The sequence below is a fragment of the Gopherus flavomarginatus genome, chromosome 1 (genome assembly GCF_025201925.1).
Source record: "Gopherus flavomarginatus isolate rGopFla2 chromosome 1, rGopFla2.mat.asm, whole genome shotgun sequence".
In the NCBI taxonomy this organism is placed as follows: Eukaryota; Metazoa; Chordata; order Testudines; family Testudinidae; genus Gopherus; species Gopherus flavomarginatus.
In genome coordinates, this window is record NC_066617.1 from 316,595,367 (window position 1) to 316,621,321 (window position 25,955).

The 25,955-nt window shown below is 51.3% G+C and overlaps 1 protein-coding gene across 1 annotated transcript; it reads left to right on the forward strand.

The window, feature by feature from the left end:
* Positions 1-3,085: 3,085 nt before the first annotated feature.
* LOC127043763 (uncharacterized) lies at positions 3,086-25,081 on the forward strand. Its single transcript, XM_050937853.1, is given in 7 exon segments — positions 3,086-3,130; positions 3,235-3,382; positions 3,764-3,903; positions 7,076-7,208; positions 7,721-7,817; positions 22,137-24,206; positions 24,208-25,081. Coding segments are annotated over 7 exon segments (3,507 nt in total).
* The last annotated feature ends 874 nt before the right edge of the window (positions 25,082-25,955 follow it).

Genomic DNA, 25,955 nt, shown 5'->3' on the forward strand with positions numbered 1-25,955 from the left:
AGGATCAGATGCGCTTTGTCCCTGCGCAGCTTCAACAGGACCTTGTGCACCAGAGGGAACAGAGGGAAGGCATACAGGAGGTGGTGGGTCCATGGCAGGAGAAACGCGTCCGTGATCGACCCCGGAGAGAGACCTTGAAAGGAGCAAAACTCCTGGCACTTCCTGTTGGACCTGGTTGCGAAGAGGTCTATGCGGGGAAATCCCCACCTCTGGAAGATGGAATGGATGACATCCGGTCTGATCGACCATTCGTGGCAGAGGAAGGATCGGCTGAGGTTGTCCGCCAGCGTGTTCTTGACCCCTGGGAGGAAGGATGCCACCAGGTCTATCGACTGGGCTATACAGAAGTCCCAGAGTCGAATGGCCTCCTGACGTAGGGGAGACGAACGGGTTCCCCCCTGTTTGTTGATATAATACATGGCCGTTGTGTTGTCCGTGAGTACGGAAACGCAACGGCCTTGTAGGTGTCGTTGAAACGCCTGGCAGGCGAGGTGGACTGCCCTCAGCTCCCGGACATTTATGTGGAGTGACAGCTTGTGGGACGACCAGAGGCCCTGGGTGCGCAGGTCCCCTAAGTGGGCTCCCCACCCCAGGGATGACGCATCGGTTGTTAGAGTTACCGATGGCTGCTGTGGATGGAACGGCATGCCCGCACATATTAGAGATGGGCTCAGCCACCAGTCGAGGGAGCGGAGAGGGTCGGGGGGGACTGTCACCAATACATCCGGGTGGTCCCTGCTCGGTCGGAATACTGAATGAAGCCACGTTTGGAGGGGCCTCATTCTGAGCCTGGCATGCTTTGTCACGTAAGTGCAAGAGGCCATATGGCTGAGCAGCGTGAGGCAGGTTCGAGCCGAGGTGAGAGGGGAGGCTTGCAAGCTCCGGATGATCACACCGATCGTCTGGAAGCGAGGTTGAGGTAAGAAGGCCCTGGCTTGAGTCGAGTCCAGGGTTGCGCCTATGAAGTCCAACCTCTGTGTGGGTACCAGGCTGGACTTCTCGGTGTTGATAAGCAGGCCCAGCTGGGAAAAAAGGTCCGTAACAGCCTCGACATGCCGTTGCACCTGCGACTGGGAGGACCCTTTCAGGAGCCAGTCGTCGAGGTATGGGAAGACGTGGATTTTCCGCCGACGGAGGTGGGCGGCTACGACGGCCATGCACTTGGTGAACACCCTCGGGGCTGTAGAGAGGCCGAAGGGTAGAACTGCGAACTGGAAGTGCTGATGTCTGACCGTGAAGCGGAGGTACTTCCTGTGCAGTGGAAAGATGGCGATATGGAAGTACGCGTCCTTCATGTCGAGGGCGGCGTACCAGTCTCCAGGATCCAGGGATGGGATAATGTTTCCCAGGGAGATCATGCGGAACTTCAACTTGAGCATCCACTTGTTGAGGCCCCGTAGGTCTAGGATGGGCCTGAGACCTCCCTTGGATTTGGGAATCAGAAAATATCGGGAGTAGAATCCCTTGCCTCTCTCGGCTATCGGTACTTCCTCTATAGCCCCCGCCGTCAGGAGGGAACGAACCTCCTGTAGGAGGGTTTGCTCGTGAGAGGGGTCCCTGAAGAGGGACCGGGAAGGGGGGCGGGAAGGGGGTAAAGAAGCAAATTGCAGATGGTATCCATGCTTCACTGTGCGTAGCACCCAACGGTCTGACGTTAATTGGGACCACGCTGGGAGGAAGTGGGAGAGGCGGTTGGAGAAGGTAGGGGAAGGATCCTGTGTTGAGACTGGTAAGCCGTCCCCGGGCGCACCTTCAAAAACCGGACTTGGGGCCCGGCTGTGCCTTGGAAGGCCCTTGGTTCTGGCCTCCCTGGGTGCTGGGTTGGCGTCTGCGTCCTCCTCGGCCATGCCGTCTATTGAGGTCCTGCCTCTGACGGGGTGGGAAGTATGGGCGCCGTGCTTGGGGCCTGAAGGGTCTACGCTGGGTGGAAGGGGTATGCATCCCCAGCGAGCGAATGATGACTCGATTGTCTTTTAAATTTTGTAATTTGGAGTCAGTCTTCTCCGAGAACAACCGTTTCCCGTCAAAGGGTAGGTCTTGGATTGTATATTGCAGTTCCGCGGGTAGTGTGGAGGCTTGAAGCCATGAGATGCGTCTCATGGTTATTCCGGACGCCAGGGTTCTGGCTGCCGAGTCAGCCGCGTCAAGGGAGGCCTGGAGGGAGGTCCTGGCCACCTTCTTACCCTCCTCCAGGAACGCGTTAAATTCCGGGCGTGAGTCCTGGGGAAGCAGTTCGGCGAACTTACCCACCTCCGTCCAGATGTTGTGGTTATAGCGTCCCAGCAGGGCCTGCTGGTTGGCCACCCGGAGTTGCAAAGCCCCCGCCGAGTATACCTTGCAACCCATGAGGTCCATCCGTTTTGCCTCTTTAGACTTGGGGGCCGGTGCCTGCTGGCCATGTCGTTCCCTGTCGTTAACCGACTGAGCCACCAGGGAGGAGAGTGGACATACAGGTACTCGTACCCCCGAGAGGGTACCATGTACTTCCTCTCCACTCCCTTAGCTGTCGGCGGGATGGAGGCTGGTGATTGCCAGAGGTTCTCGGCGGTGGACTGAATGGTCTTTATGAACGGGAGGGCTACCCGGGTAGGCACATCGGCCGAGAGGATGCTCACTACCGGGTCCTCCACCTCTGCGACCTCCTCCACCGGGAGGTTGATATTAAGGGCCACTCTACGGAGGAGGTCCTGGTGGGCCCTGAGGTCTATCGGTGGAGGTCCCGATGCCGATGACCCAGCCACTGCCTCATCTGGCGAGGAGGAGGAGGAGGATACCCCGGGGATGAGGGTATCCTGTACGGTCTCTTGCTCTTGACCTGGTTCCTGCTCTTGATGTCCCGGGGAGTGCGTGGGTGACTGTTTGTCCGACTCAACCACCGGGGGGCGAGAAACAGTGGCCTCTGGTACCCGATGCTCTGAGGCAGTGGGACGTGTCTGAGGCACGGGGGCACCCTGGGCCTGATGGTAAGCCCAGGGTGTCCAAAAACCCCACTGTTGGGCACCCGAGTCCTGTGGGCGGGGGTCTTGGAACACCCCCAGCGGTACTTCGGGGTCCTGGTCCCCATAGTAGCTGCCTGCCTGGGAGGATGCCGACGTGCCCCTTGATGGCCACGGTGGCGCTGCAAAAGTCGGTGCCGAGGTACCGACCGACCTCACACCTCTGGAAAATGGTGACCGGTGCTGGTATCAGTGCTGAGATCGAGACCGGGACCTGTGACCGGCTCGGTGCCGGGAGGTCGACCGGGATCGCGAGCGCCGCTGCCTGGATCTGCTCCTGGAGGTGCGGCGCCCACCTCGGTGCCGAGAGCTGGAGCGGTGCCAGGAGTACCGAGTTGACGCTCGGGACGTAGACTGGCGTCGGGAGCCCGACCGGTGCCGAGAGCGTGAGCGGTACCGGGGTGATCGGTGCCGGGAGCTCGACCGGTGCCGGGATCGTGATCAACGTCGTGAGCCTGAGTGGTGCCTTGAAGTCGAGCGACCGCGGGACTGCGAGCTGGAGCGGTGCCGGCCTGCTACACTGACCGAAGCTGGTCTGGTCAGGGTCGGTTTGCCCATAGAGCAGAGAACCCACACCGGCGGTGCCGGAGGTAAGGGCATCGGTGCCTCTGTGATAGCAATTAGCTCTCTCGCCGTGGCGAACATTTCCGGGGTCGAGGGAGAGGCGAGCTCTACCACGGTGTGTACCGGGGAGCTGCCAGGTGCCGGACTCGACGGCCCTCGCGGGGTCGGAGTCTACGGTACCGGCTTGGGCTGTGCCGCGGCAGGTATCGGTGCCGGGCGATCCACCTTCTGCGCAGGATCTGACTGCGGGGCAGTTGATGGCGAGATGATCTGTGCCTTCGCCGCCTTTGGCTTCGGGGAGAGGGAGCGGCTCTGGGCTGGTTTCGGTGCCGGCATCTTGGTGGTGACACTCGGTGCCACGGTGCCCTTGCTCACCGGCTGACTTGCGGTCGGTGCCAAGGGCAAAGGTGTCAGGGCCGCTTCCATGAGGAGCTGTCGCAATCTAATGTCCCGCTCCTTCTTGGTCCTGGGCTTGAAGGACTTACAGATAGCGCACTTGGCCGATAAGTGCGACTCCCCTAGGCACTTCAAGCAGGAGTCGTGGGGGTCTCCCACGGGCATGGGCTTGTGACAAGCCGAGCACTGCTTGACGCCCGATGAGCCGGGCGTGGGCTCCGGCTCCCGGTGCGGGGGAGGGGGGGATACCCCGATCCCCTCGCTACTACTAATAACTATACTAACAACACTAGATAACTTACTAACAACTATATATGTACAACAACAACTATAACTACTATATACAACGGTAGCGAAATGAGCTGCTAGGGAGTGTGGAGGTCAGCGAAGCCGCGCTCCACAGTTCCAACGACCGACACGGGTGGTAAGAAGGAACTGAAGGGTGGCTGAGTCGGCTGGGATATATATTGGGCGCCATAGCGGCGCCACTCCAGGGGGCGCCCAGCTGACCCGCCTGGGTTGCTAGGGTAAAAGTTTCTCCGACGGACATGCACGCGGCACGCACACACCTACCTGGAATGCATATGAGCAATAACTCGAAGAAGAACCTGCCTTATGAAAGGAGACTCAAAGAGCTTGGCTTGTTTAGCCTGGCCAAAAGAAGGCGGCGGGGGGATATGCTTGCTCTATATAAATATATCAAGGGGGTTAACGTTAGGGAGGGAGAGGAATTATTTAAGTTTAGTATTAATGTAGGCACGAGGACGAATGGGTACAAACTGGATATTAGGAAGTTTAGACTTGAAATTAGACGAAGATTTCTAACCATTAGAGGAGTGAAGTTCTGGAACAGCCTTCCGAGGGAAGTAGTGGGGGCAAAAGACTTATCTGGCTTTAAGACTAAGCTTGATAAGTATATGGAGGGGATGTTATGATAGGATAGTTTAATTTGGGCAATTGATCTTGGATTATCACCAGATAAGTCTGCTCAATGGTCTGCGGGGAGATGTTGGATGGGATGGGAACTGAGTTACTGCAGAAAATTCCTTCTTGGGGGCTGGCTGGTGAGTCTTGTCCACGTGCTCAAGGTTTAGCTGATCGCCATATTTGGGGTCGGGAAGGAATTTTCCTCCAGGGCGGATTGGCAGGGGCCCTGGAGGTTTTTCACCTTCCCCAGCAGCGTGGGGCATGGGTCGCTTGCTGGTGGATTCTCTGCAGCTTGAGGTCTTCAAACCAATTTTGAGGATTTCAATAACTCAGTCCTGGGTTAGGGGTTGTTATAAAAGTGGATGGGTAGGGTTCTGTGGCCTGCCTTGTGCAGGAGGTCAGACTAGATGATCATATTGGTCCCTTCTGACCTATGAGTCTATGAGTCTATAATTGCACTATCTGCATAAGGAGCTGCTTGTGAGAGGGGTCCCTGAAGAGGAATGGAGGGGGGGAACAAATTGAAGGTGGTATCCACTTTCCACCATACGTAGGACCCACTGGTCTGACGTTATATGGGACCATACAGGAAGGAAATAGGAGAGGTGTTTGTTGAAAGGCAGGGAAGGATCCTGGAAGGAGACTGATGCTCCACCCTCGGGCATACCTTCAAAAATTTAGTTTGAACCCTGCCAATGGTTTGGGGGTGCCCTGGTTCTGGACCATCTGAGGACCAGATGGTCTCCGCTTACCACCCTGGCCGCGTCTTCCAGAGAAGTCCTGTCTCGGCTGGGGATTAGGGTAGGTGCACTGAGGTTGGGATTGGAAGGGCCTATGTTGTGTCACCGGGGTATGCATGCCCAGTTGTCCTTCAGACTCTGAAGTCTGGAGTCCGTCTTGTCCAAAAACAGACCAGGGCCATCAAAAGGGTAGATCCTGAATAGTTTGCTGGAGTTCCAGTGGGAGACCAGAGACTGTAGCCACGAGATGTGGTGCATAGTTACACCTGAGGCTAGAGTCCTAGCCACCAAGTCTGCCGCAACTATCGAGGCTTGTAGAGATGTTCTGGCTACATTCTAGCCCTCCTCTAGTAGGGCTCTGAACTCCTCCCTGGACTCCTGAGGAATAAACTCTTTGAACTTTTGCACTGAGTTCCAGGTATTATAATTGTAGCAGCTCAAGAGGGCTTGCTGGTTTGCCACTCTGACCTGCAAGCCGCCAGTAGAGTAAATTTTGCACCCAAATAAATCCAAGCCGTGTCTTTCCCCCTCGTTAACAGATTGTACAATGAGGGAGCTGGAGGTGAATATACAAGTATTCGTAGTCTTTGGCAGGGACCAAATACTTCCTCCCCACCCCTTTGGCAGTAGGAGGAATAGAGGCCGAAGATTGCTAGATCGTAGAGGCATTAGCCTGGATAGTCCGGACAAAGGGCAAGGCTATTCTGGTCTGGGTGTCAGCCGATAGAATGTCCACTGCAGGATCCTCGACCTCCACCAGCTCCTCCACCTGGAGGCTCATGTTTTGTGCTACCCTGCAAAGCAACGTCTGATGTGCACAGAGGTCTATAGGTGAGGGGCCAGAGGAGGAAGTACCCACCCCCACCTCATTGAGTGAAGACAAAGAGGAAACACTTGGGACTAATGGGTCCTGGGGAAGGTCTTGCTGGGGAGGGTCTGGCTGCCCTAGGTCCACCACGCTGGGGGCATGGGCCTGAACTGAGGGCAGAGCCTTTGCCTCCAAACCACCCAGGGGAGGGCAACTCACAGTGGCCTCCGGTACCAGGGGCTCCGAGTGGGCAGAGCGAGAAGCCCCCAAGAAGCATACCATACTGATGGTATGCCCAAGGGGTACAAAAGGACCATTGCGGAGGTCCCTGACCAAGATCTGGCCCCTCATCGTGCCATTGGCTAGCACTGTCTGCATCTTGGTCCTGGACACGGTAGCCACTTTCTGCCTGGAACGACCTCGAGGTGGGATGGGACGGCCAAGGTGGAGCCGAGTTTGTATAGGGGGTTGCCTTGTCATGTGGTACTGCCCCGTGCCGTGGAGATGGAGATTGGCGCAGTGGTCTCTAGCGGTACTGCAATCCTGATCAGGACTGGCAGTCATATCGGTGCCAGGAGGCAGATCTGGACCTTGACAAAGATCTATGGGCAGAACAATGCCGGGATTGATTCTGGATAAATCAGCACCTGGACCGGCGTCGGGATCGGTGCCGGGAGCTGGACCGATACCGACCGTACCGGGAAGATGATGATCTTTGCGAGGTGGAGCAGCGCAGTGAGTGCCACCGGCGCCAAGATGGTGACCGGTGCTGGGACTGTGAGTGGTGCCATGAATGAGACCAGCATCTGGATCGGGACCTGACTGGGATCGGTGCCATCCTGTCTCACTCTGCAACAGAGGATGCATCATGGAGGGCTTTCCTTTTGAGGGAACAGTCCATACCGGCGGCACCGAAGGTTGTGACGGTCTTGGCTTGGTGAGCTCAATCAGGTCGCGTGCCATGGAGAAAGCCTCTGGAGTGGATGGCAGCCCGAGCTCAACCACGGTACGCACCGGGGAGCTTACGTGTACCGAACTTGATGGCCCTCGTGGCGCCAGAGTCAACGGTGCCGGTGTTGGTTCCTTTGCGGGACGGTCCGGCACGGGACATGACTCCAAGGGAGGCACAGGTGGTGCCGGCAACTGCAAGGGAGCAGCAGGTTGTTTATGCTGCTTCTTTGGTCCCGGAGACAGCGAGCGGCGCCGAACTGGTAGAGGTGCCGGAGATGTCTGGTGCCAGGAGTCTTTGCTGGTGTCTGGACACAGTGATGACCCTTCTGGTGCTGCAGGCGTGCTTCGAACCAATGAGGTTGGCACCGGGTCTCGGCACAGAGCCGAGGACATCAGGCTAAATGCCACTTCCATAAGGAGCTGCTTCAAGCGAAAGTCCCGCTCCTTTTTAGTCCAAGGCTTGAATGCCTTACAAATGCAGCACTTATTGGATTGATGGGATTCCCCCAGGCACTTCAAACAGGAGTTGTGGGGGTCTCGCATAGGCATTGGTTTAAGGCAGGCCGAGCACAGTTTGAAACCCGGAGACCTAGGCATCAGCCTGGGTACTGGGAGAGAGGGAAGGGGAGGAGCCCCTTACCCCCAACTACTATTTACACTAAGAACAATAACTATTAACTACTACTAAAGAACTAATAACTACCTTTAAAACTATTTAAAACTATAAATGAGTGCTACACTAGAAGCTAGGGAAGTGCAGTTCAGCTAAGCTGCGCTCCACAGTTCCAACGACCAACACAGGCGGTAAGAAGAAACTGAGGGGGTGCTGGGTCAACTGTGGTATTTATCTGGCGCCGTAAGGGCACCACTCCAGGGGGCACCTCAGCTGACCCACTGAATGTTGCTAGGGTAAAAATCTTCCAACAATTGTGCACGTAGCACGCACACACCTAATTGGAATGGATATGAGCAAGCACTCAAAAAAGAATTGGAGAGAATATCCCAATGCTACTATGCGGAGTACCTAGCAGTCCAATGTTATTTGTGACCAAGTACAGTAGAAGTGGTACAATTCAGGAAGCATGGGGAAGATCCAGTAAGGTGGCTGGTATGCCATCCTCAGGCGCACCTTAAAAATCCTTATTTGTAACCCAACAATGGCTTGGTCAGGCCCTGTCCCAGCCCTGTAGGCAGATATGAAGGCTTGCGCCTGTTATTCCTACCCTTACAGCAGTAGGAGTCCTGCCTCAGCTGATATTAGCACTGTTGCTGGGGCTTAAAGTGTTTGTGCTGGGTGGCAGGCATGTGCATCCCCAGGGACTTCATAGTTGCCATTGAGTCTTTAAGGCTGTGCAGCCTAGAAGCAAGACTTGTTGCTGGCCACTTCTGGGGAACAGCACAGTCTGCAGTGCCAGGACTGGCAGGAAGCCTGCCTCTGTACCCCAGCTGCACCACTGACCAGGAGCTGCCAGAGGTAAGTCTGTGCCCCAATCCCCATCCCTGAGCCCCCCCAAACCAGAACCCTTTCCTGTACCCCAAACCCCTCATCTGTGGCCCCACCCCACAACCTGTACCCCTAGCCCAGAGACCTGACCTCTCACACACCCTAACCCCCTCATTCCCAACCCCAACCCACAGCCCTCACTCCAACTCTCTGCCCCAGCCCTTGAGCCCCTCATTCCCCACTCTGTTGGGTCACGGGCATCAATTTTCTTCAAGTGTGTCCCCAGAAAAAAAACTTTGAAAACCACTACTCTATAGTAACTAACTATAACTACATAATACTATAAAATAATAAACCCAGAAGAACAAGTAACTAGGCTAAGGGAGCACTTGCGAAGCAAGCGAGACAGTTCCTATGCCACCACTGACGGTAAGAAGGAACTGAAGGGGAGCGGGTCATATATTGGCGCCACTTCAAGGGGCTCCCTAGCCAACCTGACGGGAGCTGCTAAGGGAAAAGGTTTCCAACAACAGTGCAAATGGTGCGCGCACACCTGATCAAGTGCTTATTCACGTCAATTCCAAAGAAAAAACATAATATTGCAGATAATCAAAACTCAGCCCCCCTCACACTATCAGACTGAAAGTAGTTCATTTAAAAATAATCTAGGCAAGCAACATGTAAATGGAGATGCACCAACCACATTAGTTTGTGTATTAATCTACAGAAGGCATAAGTGTAGTTTCTACTAGAAATACATGAAGCCTCAGACGTAAGTTTTTGTATTGCTTCTTAATGTAGGAAATATTAAGCATGTGAGAAGTGTACTAGGCCAAGTACTATTTACTACAGGGATCAGCAACATTTGGCACAGGCCCATCAGGGAAACCCACTGGCAGGCTGGGCTGGGTTGTTTACCGGCAGTGTCCAGGTTCGGCCGATTGCAACTCCCACTGGCCACAGGTCGCCATTCCAGGCCAATGGGGGTTGCAGGAAGCAGTGGCCAGCACATCCCTTGGCCCACGCCGCTTCCCGCAGCCCCAATTAGCCTGAAACGGTGAACCACGGCCACTGGGAGCTGCGATCGGCCAAACCTGCAGATGCTGCAGGTAAACAAACCGTCCCAGCCCACCAGTGCATTTCCCTGACAGGCCGTATGCCAAAAGGTTGCTAATCCCAGATTTACTAGTTTCAGTTAAGTCAGTCTTAACTCCCAGAGTTGAAGAGATTACAAGATTTCATGTTTGGACTGCTCCTATTTTATAGTTGATAATCACAAAGACCCAAGAAATTCACACCAGGGTGAGAATACCATATATTTTCTACAGTGGAAGAACAGTAGGGGTTACTGTGCTTTTATTGCTAGTCATATTTAGCTACACCTGCAAATCTTCTTAATGGAGATACAGCTTATTACCAGCAAAATTTTATTTTTAAAAGCAGTAGTTTATACAAGTTTCCCAAACAAAATAGAGGTACAGCAGCAAGAGGACTTTACTTGCATGACTGCAGCTGCACTGAGGCTTTTGGCAGCATAGCTACGTTGATTATGGAAGTGACATTTTTCTCCACACTCCTAACCAATCTATATGCTAGCAAAAACTTATCTGTAAACCAGGCCTTAGAGTGAAGTGAGGGAGGATAGATACCTACTGTGACAGACCCAGGCCAGTGTGGTACAGGAGTCTGGTAGAGGGCAAATATACTAGTCACTGGCTAAGTAGTTTTCTGTTCCCTGAGTGACTAGAGCAGGGGCTGCACTGGAGTAATCAGGAACCTGCTAGAACCAATTAAGGCAGACAGGCTGATTAGAACACCTGCAGCCAATCAAGGCAGGCTAATCAGGGCACCTGGGTTTAAAAAGGAGCTCACTCCAGTAAGGGGGGAGGAGCTAGAGGAGAGGAAGTGCGTGTGAGGAGCTGGGAGCAAGAGGCACAAAGAGCTGAGAGTGAGAGGGTGTGCTGCTAGAGGACTAAGGAGTACAAGCGTTATCAGACACCAGGAGGAAGATTGTGTGGAGAGGATAAAGAAGGTGTTTGGAGGAGGCCATGGGGAAGTAGCCCCGGGAGGTGTAGCTGTCATGCAGCTGTTACAGGAAGTGCTATAGACAGCTGCAATCCACAGGGCCCTGGGCTGGAACCCGGAGTAGAGGGCGGGCCCAGGTTCCCCCCAAACCTCCCAACTCCTGATCAGACACAGGAGGAGTTGACCCAGACTGTGGGGAAGATCACTGAGGTGAGCAAATCTGCCAATAAGCAGAGGACCCACCAAGGTAGAGGAGGAATTTTGTCAAAACTGGTGTCAGGGGTGGGATCTGGTGTGCACAGCATGGCAGAAGGAGGGTGATTTAAAAAAAAAAAAGTAGACAATTTTTTTTTTTTTTTAACCACAATGGATGACTTAGTATGGGCATTGATACAAGCTACAGCAGCCCAGCAGGAGGCTACCTGTGTCCAGGCAGCTGCCAAACAGGAGGCAGTGCGGCTGCAGCAAGAGACTAATCGCCTGCTGATGGACCAGGCTTCTCAAGACCGAGCTATGTTGCGAGAACTGGTGAACCAGGTAAAGACCCTTACAGAGCTGAACAGCGGCCATAAGAGGACGCAGATCCTACAGGCCAGCCATTGGCTGCAGAAAATGACGCGGGAGGATGATGTAGAAGCATACCTTCTGGTCTTTGAGAAAACAACCCTACGGGAGTCCTGGCCTCGAGATCAGTGGTCTGGCATCCTTGTCCCATTCCTGTGTGGGGAGGCCCAGAAGGCTTACTATGATCTGCCTGAAGAGGCTGCAGCAGACTACTCCCAGCTGAAAGCAGAGATCCTGGCCAGATCTGGGGTAACGACTGCAGTGCGGGCCCAGCGGTATCATGAGTGGAGGTACCAGGAAAATAAAACCTTGCGGTCCCAATTGTATGACCTCATCCATCTCGCACGAAAGTGGTTATGAACGGAGTCCAGAAGAGATACTAGAGGTTCTGGTCATCGACTAATACATGAGGGGACTACCGCCAGACCTTCGTGCCTGGGTAAGCTAGAATGAACCCTCCACCTATGATGAGGTTATTGCACGGGTAGAGAGGCGAAGGACAGCAAGGGAGCTGACCCGACCAGTTAAGGAAGAGGCACCCTGGGTTAAACTAGCAGCACTAAGCCCTAGAGCTCGAGTGACGGGGCCACCAGGAGAGCCCAGGTGGAAAAAGAGAGGAGCTGAAGGCTCACCAGAAGCCACAAAGTCAGAGCACTGAGAGAGAAGAGGATCGAGATGTTAGACTGCCCAAACCAAGAGACCAGGGAATTCCTAAGGCCCCATACAGATGTTATGCTTGCGGGGAGTAGGGACATATAGCTGCACAGTGTCCCAATGCTGAGGAGCCTATGCAGTTCCCTGGGGAACTGGGCAGACTCATGCTCCCTAATCCACCTTGTGGGGGTCTCACTAACCCCACATATGTACACCAGACCAGTAAAGCTAAATGGGGTAGAAACCACAGCACTGGTTAATTCGGGGAGTGCTATCATGCTTGTCTCGGGGAAGCTTGTGAAGTGTAGTCAGCTGCTGCGGGCTAAGCGTACGGGGATAACATGCGTCCATGGGACAGTTGGTTATTACCCCACCATCCCAGTAAAAATTGAGATTCAGGGGAACACTACTGAGGTAGCAGCAGGTGTAGTCCCTAAACTCCCATACCCGTTACTCATAGGGACGGACTTCCCAGGGTTTGGAGACTTACTCCCTGTCGGAGGATTGGAGAAAGAGGGGAATCCTAAAGTTAGTGAGGCTTCCACAGTAGACTGTCAACCCCTAGTCTTCTCTGAAATATCCCCAGATTTATTTTCCATTCCCAGACAGGGTAGAAAGTCGAAAAGGGATAGGAGGGCAGCTAAGGCCTTGGGAACCCGAATTCTGACTCAAAGCCAGAAGGTCGCTCTCGTAGGTAAGCGGACCCGAGCAGCTGAAAAGGACCCCACCCAGGAGGGAAAAGCTCCTGAGTCTGACCCCCACCCTAACGTTCTGAACCAGTAGAGGCAACAGACTGGGCCCCTAGATTTTGGGCAGATTAGCCCCGGAAGAGGAAATTTTGGACGGGACCAGGATGAAGACCCAAGGTACAACAACATTAGAAAGGAGGTGACTGAAATTGTCATAAACAGATAGCTAAGGGTTAATGTCTCTTTCACCTGAAGCACCTGACCAGAGGACCAATCAGGAAACCGGATTTTTTCAACTTTGGGTGGAGGGAATAGTGTGTCTGAGTCTTCTGTCTGCCTGCCTGCTTTCTCTGAGCTTTGGAGAAGTAGTTCTACTTTCTAATTTTCTGTTTTTAAGTGTAAGGACAAAGAGATCAGATAGTAAGTTCTATGGTTTCTTTTCTTTGGTATTTGCATGAATATAAGTGCTGGAGTGCTTTGATTTGTCTTCTTTTTGAATAAGGCTGTTTATTCAATATTCTTTTAAGCAATTGACCCTGTGTTGTATCATCTTAATACAGAGAGCACATTTGTATGTATTTTTCTTTCTTTTTATATAAAGCTTTCTTTTAAGACCTGTTGAAGTTTTCTTTACTTCAGGGAAATTGAGTCTGTACTCACCAGGGAATTGGTGGGAGGAAGAAATCGGGGAGATCTGTGTGTTGGATTGCTAGCCTGATTTTGCATTCCCTCTGGGGGAATAGGAAAGTACTTTTTGTTTCCAGGATTGGGAACAGAGAGGGGGGAGTCTCTCTGTGTAGTTTCACAGAGCTTGTGTCTGTGTATCTCTCCAGGAGCACCTGGAGGGGGGAAGGGAAAAAGGATTATTTCCCTTTGTTGTGAGACTCAAGGGATTTGGGTCTTGGGGTCCCCAGGGAAGGTTTTTCAGGGGGACCAGAGTGCCCCAAAACACTCTAATTTTTTGGGTGGTGGCAGCAGGTACCAGGTCCAAGCTGGTAACTAAGCTTGGAGGTTTTCATACTAACCCCCATATTTTGGACGCTAAGGTCCAAATCTGGGACTAAGGTTATGATATGGTGTAGCAGCGGGTGGGATATAGACAGAATCCAGAAGCCAGTAGGAATATTATATTTTTCTTTTCTCTGCTAAGGGCTTTTTAGCAGAGAGAGAAACAGTTTGGTTTTAAAAGGGAACCAGAGAGAATTTTTTTTTCTGCTCTCTCTGGCAGTTTGTGGCTTGCATGTTAAGCAAGAAGCCATTACCAGACTGTTAAGGGTCTTTTGTCATGCAATAGCCCTCCCATTAGGAGGCAAGTTCCAGCACTATATGAATGCAAATAAAGTGGTTTTTCAGGTTTACTTAACATTGAAAATTAGCTAAAGGCACTGTTGCTAGGCAGACTTCAGGAGGCAACAGAGAACCTGCAGTTCAGAAGATAAACACCGGAGGGCACCCCAACACAAGAAAACAGGAATCATGACTTCTAAGGCAAAAATTGAGGCCGAAGAGCAACTCAAAGAAGCTGAACACAGGCGACAACTGGAAATAAAACAAAAAGAGATGGAGATGAAAGAAAAGGAAGAAAGCATGAAACTGGCAGCCTTCCAAAGAGAACAGGCAGCCCAAGAGGCAGCACACAAAAGAAAACTAGAAGAAGAAGAGGTAGCCTACCGAAGGAAACAAGCAGAAGAAGAGTTGGCCTACAGAAGGAAGCAAGAAGAAGAGGAGGCGGCCCACCACCGAGAAATGGAAAAACAACAAAAAGAGAATGAAGAGAAGGAAAAACAGAGAAAACATGAACTGGAGTTGGCAAAAGCTGGGCTGCATGTGCCAGCCAACCCTAACAACCCGGCGCCAATTATTGCTCCACAGCACAGGAAATTTCCCACCTACAAGGCAGGTGATGACACCGAGGCCTTCTTGGAAAATTTTGAAAGAGCCTGTCTTGGGTACAGCATTCCCGAAGACCAGTACATGGTAGAATTAAGGTCACAGCTCAGTGGACCTTTAGCAGAGGTGGCAGCTGAAATGCCTAAGCAGCAAATGAATGACTATAAACTTTTTCAAACCAAGGCCAGATACAGAATGGGGATAACCCCAGATCATGCCCGTCGGCGTTTCAGAACCCAAAAGTGGAAACCAGAGGTGTCATTTCCCAAACACGCCTACTACATTGCAAAAAACTATGAGGCCTGGATAACAGGAAACAACATTCAAACCTTGGAAGAACTGCACCTCCTCATACAAATGGAGCAGTTCTTGGATGGTGTTCCTGAAGACATCACACGGTACATACAAGATGGAAATCCCAAAGATATCACTGAGGCGGGGGAGATTGGAGCCAAATGGATGGAACTGGCAGAAAGCAAGAAAGCTACTGTCAAGGGGAACGATTACCCCAGGGGGCACACAGACCATTAACCCTACAACCGAGGACAGCCAAAGACCCCACATACCACCCAAGTAAAGCCACACATACCCTACCCTTCAACCTCACCAGTCTCCAGTAACTCACCTCGGCCCACTGACCCATCAGATGGAAGATGCTTTAAGTGTAATGAACTGGGACATATCAAGGCCAACTGTCCAAAGAACACCATGCGAGTGCAATTCATTACACCACCATCACACCAAAGATCCCCAGGCCCGGATGCCTCTCAAATACCCTTGGAGCGAAGGGAAAATTTGAGAGTGGGCGGAAAGAAGGTTACTGCGTGGAGAGACACGGGGGCACAAGTGTCAGCTATCCACCAATCCTTCGTTGACCCCAAATTCATCAACCCAAAGGCCAAAGTTACAATTTACCCCTTCATGTCACAAGCTGTAGACTTGCCTACAGCTCAACTGCCTGTCCAGTACAAAGGCTGGTCAGGAATGTGGACTTTTGCAGTCTATGACAATTATCCTATCCCCATGCTACTGGGGGAAGACTTGGCCAACCAGGTGAGGCGGGCCAAGAGAGTGGGAATGGTTACACGTAGCCAAACCAGGCAAGCTTCCAGACCCATTCCTGTTCCTGAACCGTCCACAGAGGCCCCGTCTGTGTTACCAGAGACCCAGACAGAGGTAGTGGACCCGGATTCCATGCCTACCACTGAAACAGCCACAGCATCTCCAGTCCCAGGCCCGGAACTGGAACAGCAACCAGCACCAGCAAGTACAACCACATCTTCAAACTCAACGCCAGAGGGCGCCAGCGAGCCACAACTGGCAGAAGCAACAGACAGCCATACCCAAAAGGCTCAGCCAGAGCCTGAAATACCCTCAGGTGCACCAGCGGAGAGCGGTTCACCAGCAACGGAAACAACCCCATCACCTACATCGCTTCCAGAGGGACCAAGCCCAAGTCCACAGTCTGAGGAAGAACTGGTGACCCCAGCCTCAAGGGAACAGTTCCAGACTAAGCAGGAAGCGGATGACAGCCTTCAGAAAGCTTGGGCGGCGGAACGGAGCACCCCACCGCCTCTCAGCTCTTCTAATCGATCCCGGTTTGTTATAGACCAAGGACTTTTATACAAGGAAATTCTTTCTGGTGGACACCGGGAAGAATGGCAGCCGCAAAAACAGTTGGTGTTCCAACTAAGTACCGGGGGAAGCTCTTAAGCTTAGCCCATGATCATCCCAGTGGCCATGCTGGGGTGAACAGAACCAAAGACCGGTTGGGGAAGTCCTTCCACTGGGAGGGGATGGGCAAGGACGTTGCCAAGTATGTCCGGTCTTGTGAGGTATGCCAAAGAGTGGGAAAGCCTCAAGACCAGGTCAAGGCCCCTCTCCAGCCACTCCCCATAATTGAGGTCCCATTTCAGCGAGTAGCTGTGGATATTCTGGGCCCTTTCCCAAAAAAGACGCCCAGAGGAAAGCAGTACGTACTGACTTTAGTGGACTTTGCTACCCGATGGCCGGAAGCAGTAGCTCTAGGCAACACCAGGGCTAACACTGTGTGCCTGGCCTTAACAGACATCTTTGCCAGGGTAGGTTGGCCCTCCGACATCCTTACAGATTCAGGGTCTAATTTCCTGGCAGGGACCATGGAAAAACTGTGGGAAACTCATGGGGTGAATCACTTGGTTGCCACCCCGTACCACCATCAAACCAATGGCCTGGTGGAAAGGTTCAATGGAACTTTGGGGGCCATGATACGAAAATTCATCAACGAATTCTCCAATAATTGGGACCTAGTGTTGCAGCAGTTGCTGTTTGCCTACAGGGCTGTGCCACATCCCAGTTTAGGGTTTTCACCATTTGAACTTGTGTATGTCCACGAGGTTAAGGGGCCATTACAGTTGGTGAAGCAGCAATGGGAGGGGTTTACGCCTTCTCCAGGAACTAACATTCTGGACTTTGTAAGCAACCTACAAAGCACCCTCCGACACTCTTTAGCCCTTGCTAGAGAGAACCTAAAGGATGCTCAAGAAGAGCAAAAGGCCTGGTATGACAGACATGCCAGAGAACGTTCCTTCAAGGTAGGAGACCAGGTTATGGTCTTGAAGGCGCAACAGGCCCATAAGATGGAAGCATCATGGGAAGGGCCCTTCACGGTCCAAGAGCGCCTGGGAGCTGTAAACTACCTCATAGCATTTCCCAATTCCTCACTAAAGCCTAAAGTGTACCATGTTAATTCTCTCAAGCCTTTCTATTCCAGAGATTTACAGGGTTGTCAGTTTACAGTCCAGGGAGATGATGCTCAGTGGCCTGACGGTGTCTACTACGACGGAAAAAAAGACGGTGGCGTGGAAGAGGTGAACCTCTCAACCACCCTGGAACGTCTGCAGCGGCAACAAATCAAGGAGCTGTGCACTAGCTTCGCCCCATTGTTCTCAGCCACCCCAGGACGGACTGGACGGGCATACCACTCCATTGATACAGGTAATGCTCACCCAATCAGAACCCCACCCTACCGAGTGTCTCCTCATGCCCAAGCTGCTATAGAACGGGAGATCCAGAACATGCTACAGATGGGTATAATCCGCTCATCTACCAGTGCATGGGCATCTCCAATGGTTCTGGTACCCAAACCAGATGGGGAAATACGCTTTTGCGTGGACTACCGTAAGCTAAATGCTGTAACTCGTCCGGACAACTATCCAATGCCACGTACCGATGAGCTATTGGAAAAGTTGGGACGTGCCCAGTTCATCTCTACAATAGACTTAACCAAGGGGTACTGGCAAGTACCGCTAGATGAACCTGCCAAGGAGAGGTCAGCATTCGTCACCCATGCGGGGGTGTATGAATTCAATGTCCTTCCTTTCGGCCTTCGAAATGCACCCGCCACCTTCCAGAGGCTGGTAGATGGTCTACTAGCTGGACTGGGAGAATTTGCAGTTGCCTACCTCGATGATGTGGCCATTTTTTCAGACTCCTGGCCCGAACACCTACTACACCTGGAAAAGGTCTTTGAGCGCATCAGGCAGGCAGGACTAACTGTTAAGGCCAAAAAGTGTCAAATAGGCCAAAACAGAGTGACTTACCTGGGGCACCAGGTGGGTCGAGGAACCATAAACCCCCTACAGGCCAAGGTGGATGCTATCCAAAAGTGGCCTGTCCCACGGTCCAAGAAGCAGGTCCAATCCTTCTTAGGCTTGGCCGGATACTACAGGCGATTTGTACCACACTACAGCCAAATCGCTGCCCCATTGACCGACCTGACCAAAAAGACCCAGCCAAATGCCGTTAAGTGGACTGATGAGTGTCAAAAGGCCTTTACCCAACTTAAGGCAACGCTCATGTCTGACCCTGTGCTCAGGGCCCCGGACTTTGACAAGCCATTCCTAGTAACCACAGATGCATCTGAGCGTGGTATAGGAGCAGTGCTCATGCAGGAAGCAACAGATCACAACTTCCATCCTGTCGTGTTTCTCAGCAAGAAACTGTCTGAGAGGGAAAGTCACTGGTCAGTCAGTGAAAAGGAATGCTATGCCATTGTGTACGCCCTGGAAAAGCTACGCCCATATGTTTGGGGACGGCGGTTCCAACTACAAACTGACCATGCTGCACTAAAGTGGCTTCATACTGCCAAGGGGAATAACAAGAAACTTCTTCGTTGGAGTTTAGCTCTCCAAGATTTTGATTTTGAAATTCAACACATCACAGGAGCTTCTAACAAAGTAGCTGATGCACTCTCCCGTGAGAGTTTCCCAGAATTCAGTAGTTAAAAAGTGTTCTTAAAATATAGAAGTCTGTTAGTTATATACTTAGGAGTATATGTAAAGGTGTATGTGTTGTATTACTCTGTTTATTTTCAAGTTCTAGAAGGAAATCGCCGCCAGTGAGCTTCCCCACTGTCTGCAATTTGGGGGGCGTGTCATAAACAGATAGCTAAGGGTTAATGTCTCTTTCACCTGAAGCACCTGACCAGAGGACCAATCAGGAAACCGGATTTTTTCAACTTTGGGTGGAGGGAATAGTGTGTCTGAGTCTTTTGTCTGCCTGCCTGCTTTCTCTGAGCTTTGGAGAAGTAGTTCTACTTTCTAATTTTCTGTTTTTAAGTGTAAGGACAAAGAGATCAGATAGTAAGTTCTATGGTTTCTTTTCTTTGGTATTTGCATGAATATAAGTGCTGGAGTGCTTTGATTTGTCTTCTTTTTGAATAAGGCTGTTTATTCAATATTCTTTTAAGCAATTGACCCTGTGTTGTATCATCTTAATACAGAGAGCACATTTGTATGTATTTTTCTTTCTTTTTATATAAAGCTTTCTTTTAAGACCTGTTGAAGTTTTCTTTACTTCAGGGAAATTGAGTCTGTACTCACCAGGGAATTGGTGGGAGGAAGAAATCGGGGAGATCTGTGTGTTGGATTGCTAGCCTGATTTTGCATTCCCTCTGGGGGAATAGGAAAGTACTTTTTGTTTCCAGGATTGGGAACAGAGAGGGGGGAGTCTCTCTGTGTAGTTTCACAGAGCTTGTGTCTGTGTATCTCTCCAGGAGCACCTGGAGGGGGGAAGGGAAAAAGGATTATTTCCCTTTGTTGTGAGACTCAAGGGATTTGGGTCTTGGGGTCCCCAGGGAAGGTTTTTCAGGGGGACCAGAGTGCCCCAAAACACTCTAATTTTTTGGGTGGTGGCAGCAGGTACCAGGTCCAAGCTGGTAACTAAGCTTGGAGGTTTTCATACTAACCCCCATATTTTGGACGCTAAGGTCCAAATCTGGGACTAAGGTTATGATAGAAATAGATGGGGTCCCTGTGGCGGGAGAACACAGGGACCAGGACCCTACTTCATAATGAAGAAGAATCTCTTATACCGAGTTGCATCAGTACAGGGGCAGAAGGTACAGCAGATCTTAGTACCTCAAAACCACCAGAACGCTGTATTAAGTCTTGCGCATAGTCATCTTTTTGGGGGGCACTTGGGGGTAGAGAAGACCCTGGCACGAGTCCTACGACAGTTCTTCTGGCCTGGAGTATATGAAGAAATGCGAAGGTACTGTGCATCCTGCCCGGAGTGTCAGCTGCACAGTCCCCGTCCCCACCTGAGGGCACCTTTAGAACTCCTTCCTATCATAGAGGTCCTCTTTGAGCGAATAGCCATGGACCTAGTGGGACCCCGGGAGAAGACTGTTCGGGGCCACCAATATATACACTTGTTGTTTTGGACTATGCTACGCGCTACCCAGAAGCCGTCCCCCTACGGAACACAGCCTCTAAAACGATAGCCAAAGAGTTGGTGGGGATCTTTGCCCGAATGGGGCTACCAAAGGAGATATTAACAGACCAAGGAACCCCATTTATATCAAAGCTAATGAAGGACCTCTGTACGCTGCTCCATATACATACCCTGAGAACTTTAGTTTACCATCAACAGACTGATGTGTTGGTAGAAAGGTTTAATCAAACCCTCAAGGCTATGATAAGGAAAGTGCTAAGTCGGGACGGGAAGGACTGGGTCACCCTACTGCCCTACCTTATGTTCGCTATCCAGGAGGTACCTCAGGCCTCAACTGGGTTTTCCCCATTCGAGTTATTATACGGACGTCACCTCCGTGGCATACTAGATATCGCCAAAGAGATTTGGGAAGAGGAACCCAATGAGGGGAGAAATATAATAGAACATGTAATACAGATGCGAGACCGGATAGACCGTGTCACCCCTATTGTATGGGAACATTTGGAAAAGGCACAGGAGGCCCAGAGAACCCATTGCAATTGCCAGGCAGAAGTCCGACAGTTCCAACCAGGGGATTGAGTGATGGTGTTGGTACCCACGGCAGAAAGCAAGCTTCTGGCCCAATGGCAGAGGCCCTATGAGGTGGTTGAACCCATGGGGGAAGTAACCTACAAGGTGCGGCAGCTAGGACGCCGAAAACAAGAACAGATTTATCACATCAACTTTCTGAAACCCTGGCATGCACAAGAGGCATGCATAACTATCCAAAAAGACCTAACCCAGGAAAACAAGCCTTCCAAACAGGTGAGAGTATCTCCCGATTTAACACCAGACCAGAAGAATGAGGTGTCTGAGATGATCTTCCGGAACCAAGATGTGTTCTCGACAAAAGCGGGTCGAACAACCGAGACATATCACCACATCGTCACGAACCCTGGGGCCAGAATAAACAATGAGGCCCTATCGGGTGCCAGCGGCCAAAAGAGAGGAAATAAAAGCAGAAGTAAAAAAAATGCTGGAGTTGGGGATCATCGAAGAATCCCACAGTCAGTGGTCCAACCCAATCGTGCTGGTGCCCAAACCTGATGGCACAACAAGGTTTTGCAACGACTTCCAGTGACTAAATGAAGTATCCCAGTTCGATGCGTACCCCATGCCTCGCATAGATGAGCTAGTGGACCGTCTGGGGAATGCCCGGTACTTGACTACCCTAGACTTGACAAAAGGGTACTGGCAGATTCCCCTTGTGGAAGATGCAAAGCAAAAGACTGCATTCTATACACCAGAGGGTCTTTCAATATACTGTCCTCCCTTTTGGGCTACATGGGGCCCCAGCTACTTTCCAGCACCTCATGGACAAGCTATTATGCCCGCATAACAGGTATGCTGCTGCCTACTTGGACGATGTGGTCATTCATACCCCTGACTGAGAAACCCACCTAGAGAAGGTGGAGGTAGTCCTTGATACCTTCAGGCAAGCTGGCCTTACAGCAAACCCTGCCACGTGCGCTGTAGGGTTTACAGAGGCCAAATATCTTGGCTACGTTGTGGGAAAACTCCACCAGAGAGGTCCTTTGGGGCCATCTGCCTGTCTCAAGTCAGGATAAAGGAGGAGGGCTGGGCGTGGGGCTAGCAACTCCACCTCATAAAAAATCAACCTGCTAAAGAAACGCCAACAATAGAGACAGAGACTTTTACCCTGGAAAAAGAACGGTCTTGAACTCGAAGATGCATGACGCTGGGTGGTAAAATCCATGAGGAAGCCACTAAGCCGATTACCCTTCTTGCAACCAGGAGGATTACCATAGGCACATGGAACGCGAGGACCATGTACGAGTCAGGAAAGACGGTGCAGGTTGCAGCAGAGATGAGGAGCAACAACCTGACCCTATTAGGCATTAGCGAGACAAGATGGACGCAAGCGGGACAGAGACGACTGTTGACAGGAGAGCTGTTGCTGTATTCAGGACATGAAGAGAGCGACGCACCCCACACACAGGGAGTAGGCTTCATGTTGTCCAAGCAGGCACAGAGAGCACTGATTGGTTGGGAAGCACATGGTCCCAGGATCATCACAGCATCCTTCAGAACTAAAATGAAGAAGATTAAGATGAATGTTGTTCAGTGCTACGCTCCAACTAATGACAGCGAAGAGGAGGACAAAGATTATTTTTACAACAGACTCCAGAAAATATTAGAGATTCTCCCAGACAAAGACACCATCATCCTTATGGGAGACTTCAATGCCAAAATTGGACCTGACAACACAGGATATGAACAAGTCATGGGGACCCACGCTCTGGGAGAGATGAGTGACAATGGAGAGAGATCTGTGGATCTATGTGCACTGAACAACCTGGTCATAGGAGGTAGCATCTTTCCTCACAAGCGGATCCACAAGAGTACCTGGGTATCACCAGCAGGCATGACAGAAAATCAGATTGATCATGTCTGCATTAGCAAGAAGTTCAGAAGATCCTTGCAGGACGTTAGAGTTAGAAGAGGAGCAGACGCGGCGTCCGACCATCACTTAGTGGTGGCCAGATTGAAGCTGAAGCTGAAAAAGAACTGGATAGACGCGTCAGACAGAAGAGTGAAGTACAACATCAGCCTTCTGAAGGACCATAAGACCAAGGAAGATTTTGGACTGACGCTGAAGAATAAGTTTTCAGTATTACAGGATCGGTCTGAGGAAGAGGAAGACAGTGTACTGAACAGATGGCAGAAGGTGAGACACACACTTAGGTCAGTATGCCAGGAAGTGCTTGGAATTAAGAAACACCAGCAGAAAGAGTGGATCACAGCAGAGACCTCGATCAAGACAGAAGACAGAAAGAAGAAGGCAGCAGTAAATAACAGCAGGACTAGAGCAGCAAAGGCCAAAGCTCAAAAAGAGTATGCTGAAGCCCATAGAGCAATGAAGAGAAATATCAGGAAGGACAAGAGAGAGTATATGGATGAACTGGCAGCAGAAGCGGAGCAGGCAGCATACAGCGGTAATATGAAACAGCTGTATGATACTACCAAGCGACTGTCTGGAAAGTTCAGCAAGCCAGAACGTCCCGTTAAACACAAGCAGGGAAAGTCTATAACAGGAATAGAACAGATAAACAGATGGGCGGAGCACTTTGAGGAACTCCTGAACAGACCAGCACCACCAAATCCACCAGATATCAACCCAGCCAACGAGGACCTCCCAATTAATTGTGATAAGCCAACCAGAGACGAGATCAGAAAAGCCATCACCATGAGGAAGAATAGGAAGGCGGCTGGACCTGATGACATCCCAGCAGAGGCCCTGAAAGCAGACCTGGATGCTTCAGTGGAAATGCTGTACCCCCTCTTTGAGAAGATATGGGAAGAAGTGATTCTGGTAGACTGGAAAGAGGGATCTCTCATCAAAATCCCCAAGAAAGGAGATCTTAGCAACTGTGCCAATTAGAGAGGAATCACACTCTTGTTGGTGCCAGGGAAGGTCTTCAATCGAGTCCTCTTAGAGAGAATGAAGGATGCCGTCGATCCACAGCTACGAGATGAACAAGCAAGTTTCCGGCAGAATAGATCATGCACGGACCAGATAGCAATGCTTCGCATCATAGTCGAGCAGTCTATGGAGTGGAACTCCTCGTTGTACATCAACTTCGTTGATTATGAGAAAGCGTTCGATAGCGTGGATCGAGAGACCCTCTGGAAGCTCCTTCGGCACTACGGCATCCCAGCAAAGGTGGTCAACCTGATCAAGAACTCATATGACGGTATACACTGTAGAGTGATCCATGGAGGGCAACTTACTAACAGCTTCCAGGTGCAAACTGGAGTCAGGCAAGGATGCTTGTTGTCACCACTTCTTTCTCCTCGTCATCGATTGGATTATGAAGACATCCACTTACGAGCGTAGGAACGGAATCCAGTGGACATTGTGGACCCAGCTTGATGACCTGGACTTTGCACTCCTTTCACACAGTAAACAGCAGATGCAAGAGAAGACCAACGTAGTGGCAGCCACGTCATCACAGGTTGGCCTCAACATTCACAAGGACAAGACCAAGATCCTTAGGATTAACTCCATCAGCAATGACCCAGTCACACTGAATGGAAGCCCCCTGGAAGAAGTGCAGTTCTTCACCTACCTAGGTAGCATCATCGACCAGCAGGGTGGCACAGAAGCAGACATCAAAGTAAGGATTGGTAAGGCAAGAGCAGCCTTCTTACAGCTCAAGAACATCTGGAGCTCCAGAGAGCTGTCTTTGGCAATAAAAATTCGACTGTTCAACTCCAATGTGAAATCAGTCCTACTGTATGGAGCTGAAACCTGGAGGACAACCAAAACAACCATCAGGAAGATCCAGACCTTCATTAATAGCTGCCTCAGAAGGATTCTCCAGATCCGCTGGCCAGACACCATCAGTAACATCCACCTCTTGGAGAGGACCTGTCAACTCCCAGCAGAGGAAGAAATCAGAAGGAGAAGGTGGGGTTGGATAGGACATACACTACGTAAGCAGCCAACTAACATCACCAGACAGGCACTGCGGTGGAACCCCCAAGGCAAGCGGAAAAGAGGCCATCCAAGAAACACCTGGCGACGCGACCTTCAGGCTGATAGCAAAAAAATGGGCTATACCTGGAACCAGCTAGAGCGAATGGCCCAGGATAGAGGACTCTGGAGATCTGTGGTTGGCAGCCCATACCCCGATTGGGGTGACAGGCATGAGTGAGTGACATTGTGGGAAAAGGTCTGGTAAAACCCCAAGTGAACAAGTTGGAGGCCATCCAAAATTAGCCCCGACCACATCGCAAGAAACAAGTCTGGGCATTCCTAGGTGTAGTAGGGTATTACCGACTATTTATCCCCCACTTTGCCACAAGGGCAAGCCCCCTGATAGACCTAGTGAAAGCCCATGGACCTGATCTGGTGAGATGGTCTGATGCAGCAGAGGAAGCATTCACAGACCTACGGACTGCTCTCTGCAGTAACCCTGTACTGATAGCCCCTGATTTCACCAAGGAATTTATCCTGCAGACAGATGCATCGGAAGTAGGGTTGGGGGCCATCCTATCACAGATGGTCAGGGAAGAGGAACACCCAGTTCTCTACTTCAGTAGGAAACTCCTTCCGTGGGAACAAAAATATGCAGTGGTGAAGAGACTGCCTCGCCCTAAAATGGGCCATGGAAGCATTGCGCTACTACTTGCTCGGGCACAGATTTGTCCTCGTGACCGACCATGCCCCTCTTCAATGAATGCAGCAGAACAAGGAGACCACCACAAGGGTGACCAGGTGGTTCTTATCCCTCCAACCTTTCCAGTTCCGTGTGCAACACAGCAGGAAGCTGTCACGGTAATGCCGATGGCTTGTCACGTGTCCACTGTCTGGCATCCCAAGCTGCCCAACCCCTTGGTGTTGAGCAGGGGGGAGGGATATGTGACAGACCCAGGCCAGTATGGTACACAAGTCTGGTAGAGGGCAAATATACTAGTCACTGGCTGAGTAGTTTTCTGTTCCCTGAGTGACTAGAGCAGGGGCTGCACTGGAGTAATCAGGAACCTGCTAGAACCAGTTAAGGCAGACAGGCTGATTAGAACACCTGC